General features: G+C 48.1%; 1 protein-coding gene and 1 pseudogene across 1 annotated transcript; both read left to right on the top strand.

Moving 5' to 3' along the window:
• Positions 1 to 5,562: 5,562 nt before the first annotated feature.
• LOC136549221 (autophagy-related protein 18c-like) lies at positions 5,563 to 16,417 on the top strand. Its single transcript, XM_066540475.1, has 5 exons — positions 5,563 to 5,786; positions 6,879 to 7,557; positions 15,629 to 15,854; positions 16,070 to 16,199; positions 16,336 to 16,417. Exons 1-5 carry the CDS (start codon positions 5,563 to 5,565, stop codon positions 16,415 to 16,417), a joined length of 1,341 nt encoding a protein of 446 aa, XP_066396572.1.
• Positions 16,418 to 19,589: 3,172 nt separating this feature from the next.
• LOC136552898 (uncharacterized) lies at positions 19,590 to 21,808 on the top strand (annotated as a pseudogene).
• Positions 21,809 to 21,863: the final 55 nt, after the last annotated feature.

A 21,863-nucleotide genomic window follows, 5' to 3' on the forward strand; every position in this document is an offset into this window, starting at 1 on the left:
CATAACTCATCGAAGCAAGGTTTTGGCCGACGTGGCGTGGACAGCATGGCACTGACTGTGTCCAAGCGCACGTGAGCCACGCGTGAGCTTGGTTTAGGGCGTGCAAATAAGCAAAGAGGCCCCCTAGTTCTTTTCATATCCTCCATTTCACCTCCTCTTACTCTTCCCTTCTCTGTCTCTATCTCTCTGCCCAAACTCTAAGCCATCATCGTTGTCGTCGCTGCCTTGTCGATCTACTCCATGGCGTCACCAGGGAGCACGTCGTGCTCCAATAGGCGTGCGGGCGGCCTTCCCCTCATCCTGTGCACCGAATGCGGCGGTCGAATGGTGGTGAGGCACGTTTCCATGTAGCCATTGAGTGCAGGGAAGGTATTCTATTGTTGCCTAGACCATAAGGTGAGTTAGGGTTTGATGATTCAAATCTTTGGCACTTGGATTGCTGTGTCCTTGTTGCAATTGAGTTGGATTTGGTTATTTTAGCAGAGGGATAGCAGCGGGTATTCATTTTTCTACTAGGAAGCAGACTACATCAAGCACATCTTACAGATGTTGAAGGAAGACGGCAATGGCACATGTAAAGCCCAGTCCGAAGGAGAATCAAACATATGTCCCTATGCTGGCCTGATGGACAATGCAGTGGCCAACAAAGCTCAAGGAAATCAAGGGAAGGACCAAGACGTAGTTCATTTGCTGAATGTGATATGTGTTCTCTGTGTGTGTATAGTGTTGGCACTTGTGTTAGTTGTGGTTGTTCAGTTGTGCAAATAAACTCAGTCACAACTATGTAAGAGTACTCATTGTGTAATGTGAACATCAGAAACAATGGAAACCATCCTTTTATCTCAATTTTCCATCTATTTCATAGTTCACCTGATAGCAATAATAGCATCCATGTGCACATACACTGTTTTGGTCAGTGATTCATGTGATGATCTAAACAAAAGACTATTGCCACCATCTCAAACATTGTTCTGGGGCCATGATAAGCTTTACAAAAGATTGTACAGCACAATCTAAAGCCTTATGCTGGTGCTGAGCAAAAGCATAGAAGGACTACACAAAAGCACAAAAGGACTTGTCATCTTCTACTGCTTGTCTGTAGACTTTGGAGATGGGGTCTTCTTCTTCTTAGGGTCTCCTTCCTTCTTCTGCTGACCTTTGGATTTGTCACCCTGCTTGGCACTTCTCTTAGATGCTGTTGACCTCCTCAGCTTTGATGCAGTTGTAGGTGGCAGTGGTCTTGTGGTTGGCAGGTTTGTTCCAATGAATGTAGAGGCTGGCATGGGTTCCTGTTGCCTCACCATGCTACTGGTCTATGAAGACTGAGAAAACAAGTATTTGTTAAATGTGACAATAGTAGTTGTTAAAGCATAGTGTCGTACCTCTTCTTCTAGCTATGAAAGCATAGTGTTTGTTAACTGTGACAGTAGTGGTGTGTTGGTTTCTGGAAAATGAATGGCAACCTGCAAGCATAGACAGTTAGCTGTGCAATCATAGTGTAAAATTGGTGTATTGTGAGTAAAATATTTGGTCAGTCCATACTACCTGTGTAATCACTGGTTCTTCATCTAAGTTATCATCCATTTGCTGTGTAGGGTCCTCTTCTTGTGGTTCTTCCATAGTTTTTCTCACAAGCTGCAATTTGGGCCTTATTCCTGACTTCCTTAACTGACAGCCTGCTCTGTTGTGGCCCTAATCCCCACAGTAGCTACAAGTCATTTGCATTTCATGCTTTGACATTTTTGTTCCACTAGTTCCTTTTAATTCCACTGGTTCTTTCCTTCTATGCTTAGGAGGTCTGCCCACCTTCTTTTCGTACAGAGGAGGAATCACAACAGGAAGTCCTTGGACCTTCTCCCAAATGGACTTGTCAGCACATGGATAGATCTTGGGACCATATGCAATCAGAAATCTTGCTGAAGTATAGCAGTCATGGCCCATTGTTTCAGTGGGTATCCTTTCATGCCTTAGGCAAGAAATGGCATGTGAATAAGGTATACCAGTGAGATCCCACCTTCTACAGTCACATTGTTTCAGCCCAATGTTAACTACTAACTGATACCCCCTATCTTTAATACCCATTTCTTGTGGTAGTTGTGCTCACCACAAAAAGTCTTTATCATTATTCCATGAGCCCTCCTATCATCTGAAGCATACAAATTCTAAGGACATCATTTCTCACATATGGCTCGCAGCCTCTTCTTCTCATTCCTTGGCATCTTAATATCCACCATGTGCTTAATACTATATTCTATAATAGCCTTCCATAGCAACTCTATAGACTCAAAGATCATTCCTACTTTGAACACTGGATTGACCAAGTCTTCATGCTTGAATGACTTGAAATTGAATGTGACATTGTTTTCATCATCAGAGTTTAGAACCATCAACCCTTCATCATCAGTTGAGAAATCCTCATCACCTCTGCCCACCACAACTTGAGCTCACTTTCCCTTGGATACCTTCTTTCCCTTGGCAACTCCTTGATCAACCACTTGGTCATCAACATTATCCATGAATAGATCATCATCTTCATTAGCCAGATCATAATCACTATCTTCAAAATCCGAGTCATCTTCACTAGAACTATACTGCACATCATCTTCATAAGTTGCATCCACAACATCAGGAATATTGTTCATGTTCCTGTTCTGTACTCCCACTCTACAGGGACTCATAACCTTGGGCAGTGAACTTATTGGGTTTGCCACAATGTCATCCCAATCCAAGCCAGCTAGAGAGTCATCATGATCAGCATACAGAACAAATGTCCTCACTCTACCTACTAGAGAGGCCATCACCAAGGTATCTGAGTCACTAAAAATCAACCTAATGCCATCTGAAATGTCTTTCCCAGGTAAAAGCCAGTACATCTTTAAATTTGAGTTCTTCGGGTAGTGAAGCATGAACAACAACTCATTAAACCACACTGGAGACCAAGTGCCTGCCTCACAATGATCAAAGCAGTGAACTTGCCCACCAACATAGGCCCAATTAACTCCTGTTCCAGTAAAAAAACCTCCATGATGAATCTCAACCGTGAACTCACCACTATCATCTCCTAAAATTAGAAATATTGCTAACAAATTAGGTCAATCCCAAACCCTAGATGAACCAAAATCATAAAAGATGGTAAACATTTGTCATTCCGATTCACAACATCATCTAACTACATTCAATGCGAAGACTAAGATTACAACGAAATGAGCTCAAGGGGATTCACTCACCATACATAGGTCGGCCTTGCCCTTTCGGCCGCAACACCGCCACCATCGTGCAAATTCACCACGACCACCGTGGGAATCCGCACATCACCGAGCTTCGGCGTCACTCCTCCGCAGTGTTGGCCTCCTAACTCGCCGGCGATTGCCTCCACTACCGGCCGCCCCACGCGCTCCCCGCGAGTTCGTGTGACCGTGATGGCGGACTCGAAGAGGTGAAGTACTGGGAAGAGGATATGAAAAGAACTGGGGGGCCTCTCTGCTTATTTGCACGCCCCAAACCAGGCTCACACGCGGCTCACGTGCGCTTGGACACAGGCAGAGCCACGCTGTCCACGCCACGTCGGCCAAAACCTTGTTCCGATGAGTTATGGATCTAAGTGGCATACTTAAACAACATTAGGGTGCTAGAAGTACGATTTGAGAGTTTGTGGACCTAAGTGGCACCCCAAGACAAATTCAAAACCTTGTTCCGATGAGTTATGGATCTAAATAGCCCCCTAGCGCTGCCAAACCTTTGGAACCCCCACCCCTCTTAAGTCTTACCCCATCGCTAGATCCGCCCATGGGCATATCCTGTGATGTCGATGTCACACACCAAGTCAGCGACATCACCACCAAGATCTTCTTCAATGTTGCGGTGTACGGCGCTCATGCTCCGGTCGTAGTCTCGTTCTCGAACTGGGGACCGAGCTTGGCCTTCCAGGGATTTCTCAAGCCAGATGTTCTAGTACCTGGACTGAACATCGTGTCGGCGGCACCACCAGCCCCGGGATCACCGAGCCTGCAGTTGTCCCGATTCCAAGTGATGTCGGGGACTTCCATGGCAGCTCTGCACAACGCCGGCCTCGTAACTCTCCTCAGAGCAAGTCTAACAATTTAGCCTGCTGCCGGCTGCAAGAGCATGCCATGTCATATACAGTCAATTATATAGCCAACTCATATTATGGCTTAGCTGTTTGACGGGCTGTAGCATTTAATGATCACAGTACAAGAGTACGTGAAATGGGAAAGAAACGCCAGCTTCTTGCTCGCAGCTGGCTAGAAAAAGACGTTTTCTCCTCGTACGTTGCGCTGCAGTCGGCGAGGAGTTTACCGCCCGCTCCAAATTCTCTCTCTTTACGTGGCTGGTTTTTCGATGACGTGGATCCTCCTCGCCGGCTAAAAGGCGATTATTATACCTGCTCTCAAGAGCGCCCATCCTGATTGCGAGCAGCAAGTAGGCAACAAGATTTTTCGTCGACAGCCTTGGCTCAATTATCCAACAATCATGGTGCCACTCCTGAAAGAAACATGCGGTGTGTACTGGACTGTAACAATTTTTGGTCCGGCGGCGGAGACATACAGGGCATTGATCTATGAGCCGGCGGACTCCATACGAGGGACTGTCTTCCCTGATACTCTGACATTCTCTGCACCTGGTGAGAAGAAGTCGTTGGTGACGGTGAATGGCAAGGGATACCATGCGACACAAGGCACTGTGATAGAAGTCAGCCTCACTTGGGTTTCTGCAACGCACAGTGTGCGAAACCCAGTCATAGCCGTCTTCGGTCTTCCAGAATGATAAAGTGGTGGTGGCTCTACTGAATTCGGATGCAGAATTATCGGCCATATGTGCCAAATACTATTCAGTCAGGTGTTGATCTGTTCTTAATTCGTCCCATCTATCATCAAGAGAAAGTAATTCGTCCCATCAAGAACAAGTTTTTTTTAGCTTGTAGTTTGTACTTTGGTTATTTTTAATAAAATTCTGTAGGTGCCTCGGCCCCCTCCCGTCCCCTCAAAAAAAAAAGAATATTTTTTTATAGATAAGGGAATCAAGAGAAAGTAATTAGGCGTGTGATCCGTTCGTTACCCTGTCTGCTCCTCGTTCTTACGAAATAAAAGTGACTAGCTGTAATGTGCAAGTTAACAAAGAAAAAGGGCAGATGATGTGTGTAATAAATTTGCAAGTACGATGGATGTCCTAATAAAATCTGCGCGCCTCTGCACACGTGACCGAGAGCACGCGCGTTCGTGCTTTGCCGCGCGGCGGCGCCAACGGGCACTGTGGTCGGCAGACAGGCACGTTAAGTTCCCAAATTTTTTTTGGTTGAACACTGTTTGGCTACCGTAGCACTTTTGTTTGTATTTAGTACTTAGTATCTAATTATGGACTAATTAGGTTCGAAAGTTTCGTTTCGCGATTTCTCACCTAACTGTGCAATTAATTTTGTTTTTCGTCTACATTTGGTACTCCATGCATGTGCCGTAAGATTCGATGTGACACTTTGGATTGAAATTTTTTGGAATCTAAACGAGGCCTAAGACATGCACGCTGGCCCCCGGCGACCAGGGGCCAATGGCCGGCCAGGGTGGGGTGGAGGTGCCAAGTTTCTCCAGCAGGAGACGAAGGAGCGGACTCCTTCCCCAGCTCCTCATCCGTGACCGTGGGCACGGCCACAACGGCAGCAGCTTTTCAGTTTCTCCCGTGCTTCTCGCGCCTTGCCCCAGCCAGAGCACCATGGACAGCCCCGCCACGATCCGGACCAAGGATCAACGAACCGTGCATAACGTCCGGTCCATGTAAGTAAGAACAACTGATTCGATGGTCAGTAGTAGTTCTGCTTTTAATTACCGCGTAGGCCGACGACGACGAGTAAAGCCGGATGTCGAGGCCGAGGCTCCAACCAGTGCGGCATGCATGTCCCAGTCCCTGTACTGGAAGCAGAGCAGCGCCCAAGAGACACACCAGCGCGGCCAGGGATGGAGTAGTGGCACGGGAACACCTCCCTGAACCCTGAACCTGGCCTGGATGGACAGCCAGACCGCGTAGCTGAAGCAGATGGCGGTGGCGAGGCGAGGAACGAGCCCACGATCCGGCCACGGCCAGCGGCGGTGGGAGGTGTCATAGATATAGATTCAAGATCCATCATCCATATACATTGTGGTTACCCTAACAGCAGTTTGTTTGGTTCCCATTCATATTATATAGGGATATAGGGAAGATGTTTGTTTGCACGTGTCCTGCAGTTTTCGCTGTCACAAGGGAAAGCACTCCTTCGCACGCGCGCCGTCCGCACCCAGCGCCGCCTTAGCCCACGCGCGTGTCGTCACTCGCCGCGAACGCCTCCGGCCAGAGCCGACGTGCCTAGTATCTGGCAACGCCGCCACCGCCTCCCAGTTCTTGGGTTCGGTGACGTCGTCTCCTTCGCCATCTGTTCGTTGCAACTTGGAACGTGCTGTGCATGGCCGCGCGCGCTGCCTGCTATTCTCATCCAGTCTGCCGGCCACTACACTCCGCCGGACGCCGAGGACGCTACCAAGCTGGGGCTCGCCCTCCATCGGCGTCTGCTTCGTTGGACGCTATGTCCGACTGCGACACGGAGGATGGCAACTCCGATCCGGTTGCTGCGAGGTAGTATTGGCCGACGGCGCGCGCCGGGCAAAATTTCTCACGTACGCGCACTCCGATGCAATTCCTTGGACCAAGATGATTCAAACCGTTAAAGATTCGTCGTGTGGCAATACTAGTTCGATACGGTTAAGTATTCATAATAATAATTATAGATACGAGTTACGAGCTAGCGTCGTGGTAGCGGTCTTCGACGACAGCACGAGCGATCGATGACAATGTCGGTGTCTTCCTCTGCCGCTGGTGCACGCCGCGTTCAACAGCAACGCCACCTACTTCGTCGCGGCCACGGCGTCATGCATCCGCGTATTCTCCTGCGCCCCGCTGAAGCACGCGTTCAGCATGGGCTTCGTCCCGTCCCCGGGCGCCGGCTCCCGGGTGATCACCGCCTACCTGGCTCCGTCCGGCACTCTCGCCGCCGTCGTGTTCAGGCTGGATCCCTCGGCCGCCGCACCCGACGCAGACGCCGACGACGAGGGCGACAGGATCAGGTACTGCAGGTACGTCCTGCGCGGCGAGATGCTGGGCGAAGACATAAGCCCCTCCACGTCCTCCTCGTGCCGCGTCCGCGCCGTCCGCCACGCGGGCGGCCACGTCCTCGTCGCCGGCGACGGCAAGGCGGCGTTCCGCTACACGACGTCGGGGCGCGCTGTGAGGCGGTGCATCGAGGTGGACACGGGGCCCAACCCGCTCGGGGTGTGCGCGCTGGCGGAGGCGCGCCATGGCAAGGCGGTCGTCCTTGCCTGCCCGCGCCCGGCCAAGGGGCAGGTGCAGGTCTGCCGCCGGGGCACCGGCGGTGGCGGCAGCGTCGACGTGCACGCGCATAGCTCCAGCATCGTCTGCGTCGCGCTGTCTCGCGACGACAGGCTGCTCGCCACCGCCAGCTCCAAGGGCACGGTCGTCCACATCTTCACCGCCGCCGACGGTAACAAGGTCGACGAGGTACGCTAGCTATATATATGCATGGCACACCCGCTAATTCGTTAGCCATTTTGTCTTAAATGTTCGTTTCTTTGGATCGACTAGGGTAGATCTAGGCGAATGTGCTGTTGTACATGATGAACTAGAACAAGCAGAGAGTGGGAGATAGGGTAGAGGTGCTGGTGTTGAACCTGAGCCTTCGGATGAAGTCGCAGTTGAGCTGGCCATCGCTGGTTCGTTGATGGAGGCAGCACACGGGCAGTGACGGGTGGAGTACAGGTTGCATGGACGTCGATGCAGTGTAGATGGGGCGTAGCAGTGACGACGGCGAGAGTCAGCGGAGCTTCCCATCGCTGGCTGCGCGCCCTCTTAGATCGGTCTAGGATTTGTTGGTGGGGTTTGCAGCTCACGGCGAACCTCGTGCTTTGAGCCGCCGGCCCCCACCTCTTTATATAGCGCAGTGCGACGGGGGCCCACCAACCATGTAGGGTTGGGCGCCCCCGATCAGGGCGCGTGACCAAGGCCCAATAGGCCGTTGGGCTTATTGGTTGGGAGATCAATCTAACATTCTTCCCCTTGATCTCACTATTACTTTTATCTTTAAACTTTAAACTTCAATCCTTTTATCCTTACTCATTTCTTCACAGATGATGCATAGAGCATGTCTCATCATCACGGTCAATCGCCGATAGATTTAACAGCTACAATGCACGTCTTTAATCTGAAATAGTTACTTTAACTTTTGGGCCCTTTATAGTTCAGGAATCATAGGCTTTCCCTTAAACCCATGCCGGCTACATGTTCTCTGAACACGTTGGGTGGTAAGCCTTTTGTAAGCGGATCCGCGAGCATCTTTTCGGTACTTATATGCGCAAGACTTATTATTTGATCCCGGACTTTATCCTTTACAACATAATACTTTATGTCAATGTGTTTGGCAGCACCACTTGACCTATTGTTGTGAGCATACTGTACTGCTGGATTATTATCGCAGTATAACTTCAGTGGTCTATTGATGTCGTCAACCACCTTCAAACCGGGTATGAACTTCTTTAGCCAGTTCACCTGCCCCGTTGCCTCATAACATGCTACAAACTCGGCATACATTGTGGACGATGTAGTGACGATTTGCTTTGAGCTTTTCCATGAAATAGCTCCCCCTGCGAGAGTAAACACATATCCAGACGTGGATTTTCTATTATCTCCCGTATAATCAGAATCTGAATATCCCACTATATGAAGTGAATCAGATCTTCTATACGTCATCATGAGGCCTTTCGTTCCTTGCAAATAACGCAAGACTTTCTTTACCAATTTCCAGTGTTCTATTCCAGGATTGCTCTGGAATCTGCCAAGTAACCCGGTAACAAATACCAAGTCAGGGCGCGTACACACTTGAGCATATTGCAAGCTTCCGACAGCTGAAGCATATGGAACCACTTTCATTTGATCGATCTCATATTGGTTTCTGGGCATTGAAAATCCCCATATCTGTCGCCCTTGACTATAGGAGCAGGTGAGGGACTATATTTGTGCATACTGAATTTCTTTAAGACTTTTTCTATGTATGTCTTTTGTGACAGTCCTAATATCCCTTTACTTCTATCTCGGTGAATCTCGATCCCTAGAACGAACGAAGCTTCACCAAGATCTTTCATATCAAATTTTGAGGACAAAAACTTCTTTGTTTTCAGTAGTAGGCTGACATCACTACTAGCAAGTAAGATATCATCCACATACAGGACAAGGAAGATAAACTTTCCATTCTTAAACTTTGCGTAGACACAATTGTCCTCAACATTATCTTTAAACCCAAAATTCTTTATTGTCTGATCAAACTTCAAGTACCACTGTTTTGAAGCTTGTTTTAATCCATAAATAGATTTCTTTAGGCGGCATCCTAAACGTTCTTTTCCTTTCATGACAAAATCTTTCGGTTGTGCCATGTAAACATTTTCTTCTAAGTCTCCGTTGCGAAATGTCGTCTTCACATCCATCTGATATAATTCCAAATCGTAATGTGCCACTAATGCCATTATGATTCTAAAAGAATCCTTATATGAGACTGGAGAAAAGGTCTTATTGTAATCAATCACTTCTCTTTGTGTAAAGCCTTTTGCCACAAGTCGGGCTTTATATCTCTCTATATTCCCTTGAGAGTCAAGTTTTGTTTTGTAGACCCATTTAAAGACTACTGTTTTGGCTCCTTTAGGAATTATCTCCAAATCCCAAACTTTATTTGCATTCATTGATCTCATTTCATCTTCCGTGGCCTCAAGCCACTTTGATGAATGATCATTTTTCATGGCTTCTTCAAATAAGGTGAGATCATCCTCCATTTGAAATTCTTCAGTGTTGTATACTTCATAATCAGTAGGAATAGCTGATTTTCTAACTCTTTGAGACCTTCTAAGGGCCTCCTCATTTGGCACATTTTCTGTTTGAGGCTGTTGTTGCTCCTCCTTATGTGTGGCAATATGTTCTATAGGATCCTGAGGCACAGGTTTCTCATCATCATTCATTGTTGCCACTGGCGGGATAACAACAGGTGCTGGCACCACAGTGTCTTGTACTGTCGGTGCAGCAACAGCAGATAGTGAGAAAAATGGCTCATGAATTATTGGAGTGGGTGCATACACCCGCTTCTCTTCGAGGTCAATTTCTCGAGCTACCATGCTCCCCCTAATCATTTCATCCTCTAGGAAGACAGCGTGTCTCGTTTCCACAAACTTTGTATGTCTGTTAGGACAGTAGAAACGAAAACCTTTTAACTTTTTTGGGTAGCCAATGAAATGGCAACTCACTGTTTTGGGATCTAGCTTCGCAATGTTTGGGTTAAAAACTTTAGCCTCAGCAGGGCTCCCCTACACACACAAGTGGTTAAGTGAGGGTACTCTTCCTGTCCACAACTCATACGGTGTTTTGGGCACCGACTTACTTGGTACTCTATTGAGAATATGAATGACGGTTTTTAACGCCTCCATCCACAGACTCATGGGTAAAGTGGAGTAACTTATCATACTACGCACCATATCCATCAGGGTACGGTTACGTCTTTCAGCTACTCCATTCTGCTGAGGTTCGCCCGGTGTTGAATACTGAACGACTATACCATTCTCCTGTAAGAACCTTGCAAAAGGTTCAGGAACTTGTCCATATGGGGTATGCCGACCGTAGTACTCTCCCCCATGGTCAGACCTGACTATCTTAATCTTTAAATCATGCTAATTTTCAACTTCTGCTTTAAATATTTTGAATTTATCCAACGCTTCTGTTCTTTTTTTAATTAGATAAATGTAGCCAAACCAAGAGTAATCGTCTGTGAATGTTATGAATGAATCATAACCATCCACACTTTTCACAGGAAAAGGACCATATATGTCTGTGTGAATAATCTGTAGAATTCCTACGCTTCGTTTGGCATCTTTCTTAATTTTCTTTACATACTTTCCTTTTATGCAATCTCTACATTGTTCTAAATCTGAGAGCTCTAATGGAGGAAGAATATTATTCTTAACTAGTCTTTCTATTCTCCCCCTCGAAATATGGCCTAAATGACAGTGCCATAATTTTGACAACGCATCGTGAGCTCTCTTTCGTTTTCTGTTTCCATTGTTCGATGAGGATACATTTTCATTCACATCACATACGAAATTCACATTTTCACGAAGTGATAACAAATAAAGCTCGTCTTGTCGGAAGGCAAGACCAACACATTTATTATTAAACAATATCTGACATTTGCCATTTCCAAAATGACAATCATAACCATCATGGTCCAACTTTGATACACTAATCAAGTTTCTTTGCAAAGAAGGTACATAAAGAACATCTCTAAGAAAAAGTATGAAGCCATCAGCAAGCTCTAGCGGAAGATCGCCAACGGCCTCAACATCTGCGTGTACTCCATTTGCGACTTTAATGAAACTTTCGCTTCTTTGCAAAGTTCTCATCGAACGGAATCCCTGTAATGAATTAGCAACATAAATAGTTGTACCTGAATCAATCCACCAAGTAGATTTTGAAAACTTTACATACAAGGATTCATTTACAAATGTAATGATGTTCTCACCTTTATTTTTCATAATCATCTTTAAGAAATCAGGACAATTCTTTTTATAATGTCCCGTCTTCTTGCAGTGGAGACACTGGTCTTTAGCCACTGGGAATTGCTGGTTCTGAGACTGTTGTATGGGACCTTTTCCAGATGACTTAGAGGAAGAGCTGTTATTATAGTTCTTTTTCTTATCTTTTAGGTAGTTGATAGAACCACCTTGTGAAACTTTTATTCTTTCCTCCTCCTGCACACACATGGCTATGGGCTTTTCTAAATCCTATTTTTAGGCTATATGTTATAATTAACAACAAAGGTGTCAAATTTTTTTGGGCAAAGAAGCAAAAATCAAATGAATAAGAAACTCATCCTTGAGTGCCAAATCCATTGGTTTGAGCTTAGATGCCAGATTGCTCATTCTCAGTATGTGCTCTCTAATGCCACTGCTGCTACCAGAGTACCTTTCTGTAACCAGCTGCTTGATCAGCTGGGTTGCATATGTCTTTGAAGAGCCAGTGAACTGACTCTTTATTCTATCTAGGTACTCTATGACCGTGTCACAGTCTGGAATTGAGCCCACAATAGCAGACTCAATCGTGTTCTTTATCACTACCAAACACTTCTTGTTGGCAGTGACCCATTTCCTATGCTCAAGGTCATAGGACATCTTTACGGGAGCAAAATCTCGCTCTCTGTTCTACCATGCAGCATCAGTCTCATCTGTCTCCCTCACCGGTGCCATAGGTTCTCTGGGACACGGTATGATGATAACCCAGTCCACCTTAGCGAGGATAAAAGCCAGGTCTATCTTTTTCTTCCACTCAATATAGTTATCACCTTTTAGAGTGGGGATCTCTTTGATACAACTCATTAAGTTGTATCCTCCTGAAAACACAATTTAAATAGTGTGAGAACAGAAATAACAACAATAATTGCATGCCTTAGTTTAACGTTGGTCAAAATTAAAACATACAATTATTTTATACATTAAATCTACATCACCGTTAGGCAGAAATAGAAATAATGCATAATCATTAAAATTATAATATTGCTATTAACAACGTTGGTCAGAAAATAACAATATCATAATCAACTCATATTTATCTCTTGACTCTTAAAATCAAATTCTCCCGTTGGTTCGAATTTAATTAAAAGTCCATAATTACTTTAAATACGCAGCGGAAAATTTAACATTCAATAATCATTTTCCTATTTTCCAGAAGCAACTTTACTATTTACTGAACAAAATTATCGTTGGATAAATTTTGTACAGAAAATTATCACAAAAATTCAATTCAAATTGATCAAATTGTTTTCTGGAAAATAAGAAAAATCAAAACTGTGACTTTACTATTTATTTGGCCATTTCAGCCCGATCCAGCAATCAGTTTGCGCGGCCCAGCAAATGCGGCCCATGGCCTGTTCACGCGCGCGCGTGCCAGCGCACCCGGCCCAGCTACCCGCGGCCCAGCCGCGCGCGCCAGCTCTCCCGGCCCAGCTGCTTGCGGCCCAGCCATGCGCTCCAGCGCTCCCCCGCGCCCAGGCCGCAACCTGGGCCTGGGCCGGGAATTCGGCCTCGCGCCCTTTCTCGCCTGGGCTGCGGCGCTGGCCCAATTAATCTCAGCCGCTCGCGCCGATCGGACGGTTGGCCTTCAATGTCGCTGGATCAAAACCAGCGAACGCCGTCGCTCCCTGAACCCTAGCCCTCATTCTTTCTCTTTCTCTTCGCCTCACAGCTCTCCCCTCTCCTCAGTCAAACGCCGAGCGAGCGACAACGGCGAAGCAGTGAGGTCCCGGCGCCGTCGCCGGCCCCCTCGCCGGCGTGCGCGCTCCCCAGCGGGTGAGCGCGCCGCCGTCGAGCGGCCTGGCCGCGGCGCCCCTGTGGCCGGATCCCGGCGAGCCGTGCCCCCTTCGGTCGGCCTTTCTTTTCCCCGCGCGCCGGCGTGACTGCAGTGCCGCGCAGACGCCGAGGTAGGCCATCCTCTTTCCTCTTTCTTTTGATTGATTGGTTTGTTTAGATTTGACCCGATTTGACGATTAGGGTTAGGGTTTGCTTTTCCGATTTGAAATCGGTTCTTTTTCCCTTCTCAGTCAGTCACCGAGCGGTCGCTGGATCCCGGCGCGGTTCTTTTGTTTCTCAGTCAGTCCCCTTCCTGGGTTAGGGTTAGGGTTTGGATGTTGAGACCATGTCTCAATCTGTTCGCACTTTTCCCGTACCCGATTGAGGATTAGGGTTCGATTTCTTTCTTTCCCCGATCCAGATCTACCGCTAGAAAAAAAAAGGCTCTGGTACCATTGTTTGTTTCTTTGGATCGACTAGGGTAGATCTAGACGGATGTGCTGTTGTACATGATGACCTAGAACAAGCAGAGAGTGGGAGATAGGGTAGAGGTGCTGGTGTTGAACCTGAGCCTTTGGATGAAGTCGCAGTTGAGCTGGCCATCGCTGGTTCGTTGATGGAGGCAGCACACGGGCAGCGACGGGTGGAGTAGAGGTTGCACGGACGTCGATGCAGTGTAGACGGGGCGTAGCAGTGACGACGGCGAGAGTCAGCGGAGCTTCCCGTCGCTAGCTGCGCGCCCTCTTAGATCGGTCTAGGGTTTGTCGATGGGGTTTGCGGCTCACGGCGAACCTCGTGCTTTGAGCCGCCGGCCCCCACCTCTTTATATAGCGCAATGCAACAGAGGCCCACCAACCATGTAGGGTTGGGCGCCCCCGATCAGGGCGCGTGACCAAGGCCCAATAGGCCGTTGAGCTTATTGGTTGGGAGATCAATCTAACACTAAAAAAAACAAATCTTTTTTCGATGAATTGTTAATCTTTTTGGGACACATATTAGTTATAATAATATAAAAGAAAGCAACAAAATCTTAACCAACTTTTGGAATATTCACTTCTACGTATAACAACGCCCGCAGCTTTGCCGCTGATTCCCTCTCGACGAGAGAGAGGAAACTAACTAAAACAATGGCGTCCTCAGTCGCTAGGACGTGGACGAGGCCGGCGCCCACGCTATCGCATCCTCTCATCTACCTATCCTTTAGCCACGACGCGTCCTGCGTCATAGCGGCGGACGCCTCCACCGTGCACTGGCTCAGCTGCGACATCTTCGCCCTGCGCGGCCTTTACCAAGAGAGACACGCCAGCAGGGCCGTCGTCGCCGCTTGCGGCGACATGCTCAACGAGAAGGCGTCCACCTGCGCCGTCGTGACGACGACGTGCGCCGCCGCAAGCCCTTCTGGCGGCTCCGAGACGACGACGTTCGCCATCCGGCGCTGGAGGCCAGGCTACCTGAACTACCACTGGCGCTACGACGAGTGGGCGGCGGATATCGAGGCCGTCGAGGTGCGGGCGATAGGCGTCCGCGGCGACAAGACCTTCCTCGTTCTCGACGGCCGAGTGGACGTGTACGGGCTCGGCGGGGACGGCCGCGTGCATGTGCTCCACCGGGTGGAAACGTGCAGCGCCAGGCCCCTCAGCGCCGCGTCGCGGGCCGCGCCGGTGGCGATCGCGTACACCGGCTCGGAGGTCGGCGAGGTGCGCGTGGAGCGGTGGGCGGCGGCGGCGGGGCGGGTTCGCGCCGCTGTCGTCCTTCCGTGCGCACTCGTCGCGGCTTGGGTGCGTGGCCGTGTCCTGGGACGGCCGGTTCGTTGCCACGGCCAGCTTCAAGGGCACCATCGTGCGCGTCTTCCACGCCGCCGATGGCATGTTGCTTCGAGAGGTCAGATCGTTTTATATAGTTTATTAGGTGACTAGATCATAGTGGCGAATCTAGCTGAGAACATCGTCAGATTATCAGGTTTAACTTCAATGTAGAATAGGGTTTTTTCTTAAATCATAGTAATATTTTTACTAAAGGTTAATTTTTCAGACTAATTTTGTTTGTGGCCACTCTGAAATCTGAATGTTTTTTCTTAAATCTGATCTGAATGCGTTTGCATCCCTCAGTCGAGCACACATTGCCTGAAAGATTCTATTTTGAAGATGGCTATAGCTAATGAATCTCATCAGGCACATTGTTCATGTCGTTGGATGCAGCTACGAAGAGGCGCTGACAGAGCAGACATCTACAGCATGGCGTTCTCCCCCGACTCCAAGTGGCTTGCCGTCTCCAGTGACAAGGGGACGATCCACGTCTTCAGCGTCAACGTGGATGTGTCCTCGTCGTCGCCGGCACAGGAGGACACCCACAACCCTGACAGTGACAGTCCCAATGCAGGCTCTGCACTGAACACCAAGCAACCATCGTGGTATTTCTTCAGTGGTAAGTACAACGTCTTTGGTCAACTCAAGTGGTTTCAAAATACATCTATGTTTAGCCTGAAGAAGGTAGCTTGAACCAATGAAATATGCATGGCTCATCTATGTTTTGTTTGTTTAGCCTGAAGAATGTGTTGTTTCTGCACCTTTTTTTATGTATAAATGTAAGTAAGAAGGTGGTAAAGCTAGGAGTGCCTGAAACTCGTATACTTGCTGCAGGTTTTGTGCCAGGATATTTCAGGCAAGATGGTTCACTTGCAAAGTTCCGCTTGCGTGAAGGCGTGAAGTACGTGGTGACCTTCAGCCATCATGAGCCAAACACCGTCCTCGTCATCGGCATGGATGGAAGGTGAGTCGATCTCATGAGATTAAGACCGCTCTAAATTGACATTTTTTCTGTTGTTCCTTCATATTGAAGTAGCTTGTGATGTTTTCTTTTTTTTGTGTGAGACGCTTGTGATGTTTTCTGACTGTACGTTGTGTAGCTTCTACCGCTGCGAGTTCGATCCGGTGAAAGGAGGTGACATGAAACAAGTGGAATACAGGAACTTCATGAAGATGAAATGATGATGGCCCAACAGATGGCTATTATGTTGCTGATGGATGCTATTTGTAGTTTGTGCAATCTTCTGATTGGAATCTGGCATTCATCAGTGTGACCAAGAGTCCAAGACCAATTTTAATGGTTGTATATATATCGTTAGTTTGTATAAAGTCTAAGTAGAAGATGAGACACCTAGTACATCAATATATGCAATCTACGCTATTGAAATTGCCACTGCATTGTCGTCTATCTAGAGTCTAAACAAAAGATGAGACACCTACATTAATCTATGCTATCGACAAGAGTGGTATAATGTAAATGAAATGTTCACACAAGTCAAGAACCAACTGTGTCGTGTATGCAATTGCACGCCGGGGTCAATAAGTGGTACCATTACGTAGGTTATATAAAAACCGGAATGTATGGCCAGCCACCACTATATATACGTTATGTAACTTTTGATACTTGGAATGCTGACGTTTTCCAAATATTGATCTTGATTACATGGGAACTATGTGCTTATTTGTGCGGCGGTGCTAGCACCCAGACGTCTGGATGGACGCCCGCGCTACACTCCCGTTTCTCGCACTCGGGCCAGCAAGCCCCTGCCCGAGCCTACATTTCGTGTGCCCAAGTGGGGCCCGCGCCACCCGGACTACGCGCAGGGACCGCTCGCGCCCCCTCTGCTTCTCACGCACATTGCAACATGTGCAACACCCGATCTACTTTTGCAACATCCAAATAAAACACTTGCAACATACGTCTAAAACAGCCGAAACACTTGCAACATACGTATGAAACACTTGCAAAATACCAGAAAAAAACATGAAAACACGTGTGTAGCCATTGCAAACATCAAGATGAAACACTTGCAACATATGTGTGAAAACACCTGAAACACTTGCATATATATGCAACATCCCAGTCTAGATTTGCAACATTCAAATGAAACACTTGCAACATACGTCTTAAACAGATGAAAACATTTGGAACATACACTTGAAACATACGTGTATAGCCCGTTGCAATATGTGCAACATCCCGATTTACTTTTGCAACATCCTTATGAAATACTTACAACATACCTCTAAAGCATCTGAAACATTTGAAAATGTACGCATGCAACATGCATCGTATCTCGGTACGACCTCTGCCGTCTGCATCGGGGCGCCGTAGCTGTAGCAGGAGGCGAGGCCGGAGGGCTTCCGCGCCAGGGCCCGACATTTCTCCTTGCGCAACGGCCTCAGTGGCTAGCTGGCAGCCGAGGGAGCGGTCACCACGCGTGGCCACGGCGGTGCCCGCATCGTCAGATGAAGTGGTCCGTAGAGCAGAAGCAACGGCCGAGGAAGCGGTGGGGTGGTGCGGTGGAGCAGAGGAAGGAGCAGCGCGGGATGTCCATCGACAGCGGAGCGGGCGGCAAGAGCAGGAGCAGCGGGGCGGCCGACGGAGCAGGAGCAGGCAGGGTCACCGTCGACGTACGGAGCAAAGCGAAGCAGGTCTCTCATCTCCTTCTCCTTTCGTTATCCAACCGGCGCAACCGAAGAGACAGGCATGGATACCGTAATGAAAAACGAGCGGACACATAGCAGAGGTTTATTGGCTCTATATGCATGCCCACGCAGGAAGGGGCGTCTGGACGGACGGGCGCCCTGTACATAGCTTTTCCGTTGTCAGAAAATATCAGTCTCATTGTTCTTGTATCCATAAAAAAAAATAGTACTAAAGTTAAAACATCACAAGAATAATATGGTACTCTCTCTATTCTAAATTATAAAACGTTTTGACTTGTCTATATACATTGTTTTATCTATGTCTTTTTTCTATATATAATTGTTTTATCTATACACTGGAAGTAGTTTATATGACCATCTATGCAAACGTTCTCAAACAAAGTTAACTTAGAAAATATAAAACTCCACCCACATTCCATCAATAATATGTACTGTGAAAATCAGGGCCGTCCAAACAGACGCCCAGGACTTTGATCCAACGGTCAAAGATCTGTTCGCCCAAACAAAATAAAATCACCTCCCACCCAAAAACCCTGCGCTCCGTCCCCAACCCACCTCCCGCCGCCGCCGACGCGCCATGAGGCCTCTCGACGAGAAGGAGACAACGCAAGTATTCGAGAAGCTGTTCAAATTCACAGGGCCGAACCTGAAGCACCTCCTGGATCGCCCCGCGGTGCAGGGCCCCGACGCGGAGCCCGGCCGCTACTGCCTCAGTCTGGTGGCGTGCCCGACGGATCTCCCTTGGCGTGCCCGACGGATACCGCCCGCTGTAGCTTGCTTTCGGGGTGCTTAGAGTCTGGTGGAAGACGAGCACCTCCGTAAGCGTGTTATTTCGGGCGGTTCTGCCACATCCACGTTAGGGCCCGACATTTCTCCTTGCGCAGCGGCCTTAGTGGCTAGCTGGCGGCCGAGGGAGCGGTCACCATGTGTGGGCGTGGCGGTGCCTGCATCGTCAGACGAAGTGGGCAGCGGAGCAGAAGCAGCGGCCGAGGAAGCAGTGGGGCGGTGCGGTGGAGCAGGGGAAGGAGTAGCGCGGGATGACCGTCGACAGCGGAGCGCCCGGCAAGAGCAGGAGCAGCAGGGCCCCCGATGGAGCAGGGGCACCGTCGACGTACGGAGCAAAGCGGAGCAGGTCTCTCATCTCCTTCTCCTTTCGTTACCCAACCGGCGCAACCGTGGATACCGTAATAAAAAACGAGCACACACAGCAGCAGAGGTTTATTGGGCCGATATGCATGCCCACGCAGGAAGGGGCTTCCAGACGGACGAGCGCCCAACACATAGCTTTTCCGTTGTCAGAAAATATCAGTCTCATTGTTCTTGTATCCATAAAAAGAAAAAAAAGTACTAAAGTTAAAACATCACAAGAATAATATGGTACTCTCTCTTTTTGAAATTATAAAACGTTTTGACTTGTCTATATACATTGTTTTATCTATGTCTTTTTTCTATATATAATTGTTTTATCTATACACTAGAAGTAGTTTATATGACCATCTATGCAAACGTTCTCAAACAATTAGAAAATATAAAACTCCACCCACATTCCATCAATAATATATACTGTGAAAATCAGGGCCGTCCAAACAGACGGCCGGGACTTTGATCCAACGGTCAAAGATCTGTTCGCCCAAACAAAATAAAATCACCTCCCACCCAAAAACCCTGCGCTCCGTCCCCAACCCACCTCCCGCCGCCGCCGACGCGCCATGAGGCCTCTCGACGAGAAGGAGACAACGCAAGTATTCGAGAAGCTGTTCAAATTCACAGGGCCGAACCTGAAGCACCTCCTGGATCGCCCCGCGGTGCAGGGCCCCGACGCGGAGCCCGGCCGCTACTGCCTCCGCCTCCACCGCAACCGCGTCTACTACGCCTCCGAGGCGCTGGTCCGCCGCGCCACAGCCGTGTCGCGCCCGCGCCTCGCCGGCGTGGGCACGCCCATCGGCAGGTTCACCCACCACGGCACGTTCCACCTCACTGCCCACGCGCTCGACCTCCTCGCCGCGCACGCGCGCCGCCGCGTCTGGCTCAAGCCCGACACCGAGCGCTCCTTCCTCTTCGGCAGTTCCGTGCCCAAGTCCTCCCTCGCGCGCGTCACCGAGAATGCCAAGGCCGGGGACCGGGTGGTCGTCATGTCCATGGCCGACGTCCCGCTCGGGTTCGGCATCGCGGCGAGGTCGGCGCAGGACTGCAGGAAGGCCGACACCAGCGCCGTCGTCGTGCTGCACCAGGCGGGCGCCGGGGAGTACCTCCGCAAGGAGGAGGAGCTCATGTGAGGTGAGCGCAGAGGCTTGGCTGATTAGAGTGAATTAATTCTGGAAGATTGTGCCTTGCTGTTGTGTTCCAAAGCTTGAGGCATAAATCTATGTACTGAACCATTAATTGCTGGCCTGGTTATGAGATGTGATGATTGCTGTCGCCAGCTTTCATCTTTGTTGGTGCTGATAGCTGCTTTCTTATGAGTAAATCCAATGGTGGTTTAGGATCAGATTACTTGCTGATTATGTGGCATTGATCAATCGAAGTAGTTTGTAGAAAATGACTGTTTCGAATGGTTGTTTTGGCATTCGATAGTAAGCTGTTTATAACGTGAGGAAATTTGACAGCACCCGAGTTGATTGAAGGGATGTGTCAATACTCAATAGACTTCAAACCAATTGGAAGGCAGGAGTGCAGGATGAATAAGATGAATGGACAAGGAATGTTATGTCCTATTGTTCTGTTCAAGGCTTCATGTGCATGTGTATTGATGCACACTGAGTAGTTTCTATTATGTGATCACTTGGGGCGTGTATGGTTCATATTATAGCTCCTACAATTGCAAAGTATGTCTTGGTGTGGAGCTGTACTAGCTCATCATTTTAGAGTTCTGTACAACAGATCATCAACAGTTACCTGTGTATATATGTGAAACAAACTTAAATTGAGTTGCATAGTCGAAGATGATGTTACATTTATGCCAAAAGATGGCCGTCCAGTCTTTAGTCCAGCAGCCTTGATAAAGTAGTCTAGAACCTTGAAGCTATCTCCAACTTCATTTTCTTATTGTAACTTGAACCCATCAGATTGCTTAGCCAATGATGAGAGCTCAGTTCCTGCCAGTTGCAAAGGGATTTCCTTTTCCATCATGAACTTTTGATATGCTTGTTGGGTTGCAAGTTTGATGCTTTGACTCCTTTCAGCGTATGATTATCATAGCGTGCCATCACTTATCCATTGGGCTAAGGTGTATCGTGTATGATTACTTTTCAGTATCTGCCATGGAAATCTGTTTAAGAGCCATACTAGCAAATGTATCCCCTAAATATCGTCAGCAGTTCAGTGTATAGATCTCAGTGACTGTATAATTATTCACTCAGTAAGCTAGTACTGTATTCCATGACAACCTATAACATCTCGATGTACTAATAAATAGGTGTATTTATCATATTCCTGAATATGGCACTTGTAGATGTTGGTTTGAGATATCATGATTCTGATTTTCCACTATTGCCATGCTTGCAGGAGTAACATGGCTATGGAAAGATATCTGTCGCACTGACAATCTGTAAGCAGCTCTCCCATCAGTCTTCAAGCCTTCAAGGAGACAAGGATGCAGTTTTTACCTGGTGCAAGGAAAGGCTGGAAACCAGTATTAGAGTAGTTGGCATCTCCTAAAAAAACAGAGTTGATCTACCGTGCATCCTAATAGAAGCCTTGTCCTCAGGCAGATGTGGGTTTATAAATTACGTCACGTTGTAACCTGTGGAGTTTGTTAGTGCTAGCCGTGGTCTAATTCTCTGGGCTGTTGGAGTAGATGGTGAGCGCCCTTTTGAGTGCTTTTGTGTTCTTGTTATTCAAAAAGAGTGTTATACAGACTGATTGGAAAGGAAAACTGCTAACATAGATTGAGGTGAATTTGAATTTTTGAGATAAGCCACTGTCTTCTCTTTCTCTGTAGTAGAACTGTTGAAATGCA

This window comes from Miscanthus floridulus, chromosome 4 (assembly GCF_019320115.1).
Source record: "Miscanthus floridulus cultivar M001 chromosome 4, ASM1932011v1, whole genome shotgun sequence".
In the NCBI taxonomy this organism is placed as follows: Eukaryota; Viridiplantae; Streptophyta; class Magnoliopsida; order Poales; family Poaceae; genus Miscanthus; species Miscanthus floridulus.

Coding starts and splice junctions, on each gene's coding strand:
- LOC136549221 (XM_066540475.1), top strand. CDS start 5,563: ATGGCCGGCCAGGGTGGGGTGGAGGTGCCAAGTTTCTCCAGCAGGAGA. Junction 7,558..15,628: donor ACGGTAACAAGGTCGACGAG/GTACGCTAGCTA, acceptor CGTTGGATGCAG/CTACGAAGAGGCGCTGACAG. Junction 16,200..16,335: donor GTCATCGGCATGGATGGAAG/GTGAGTCGATCT, acceptor TACGTTGTGTAG/CTTCTACCGCTGCGAGTTCG.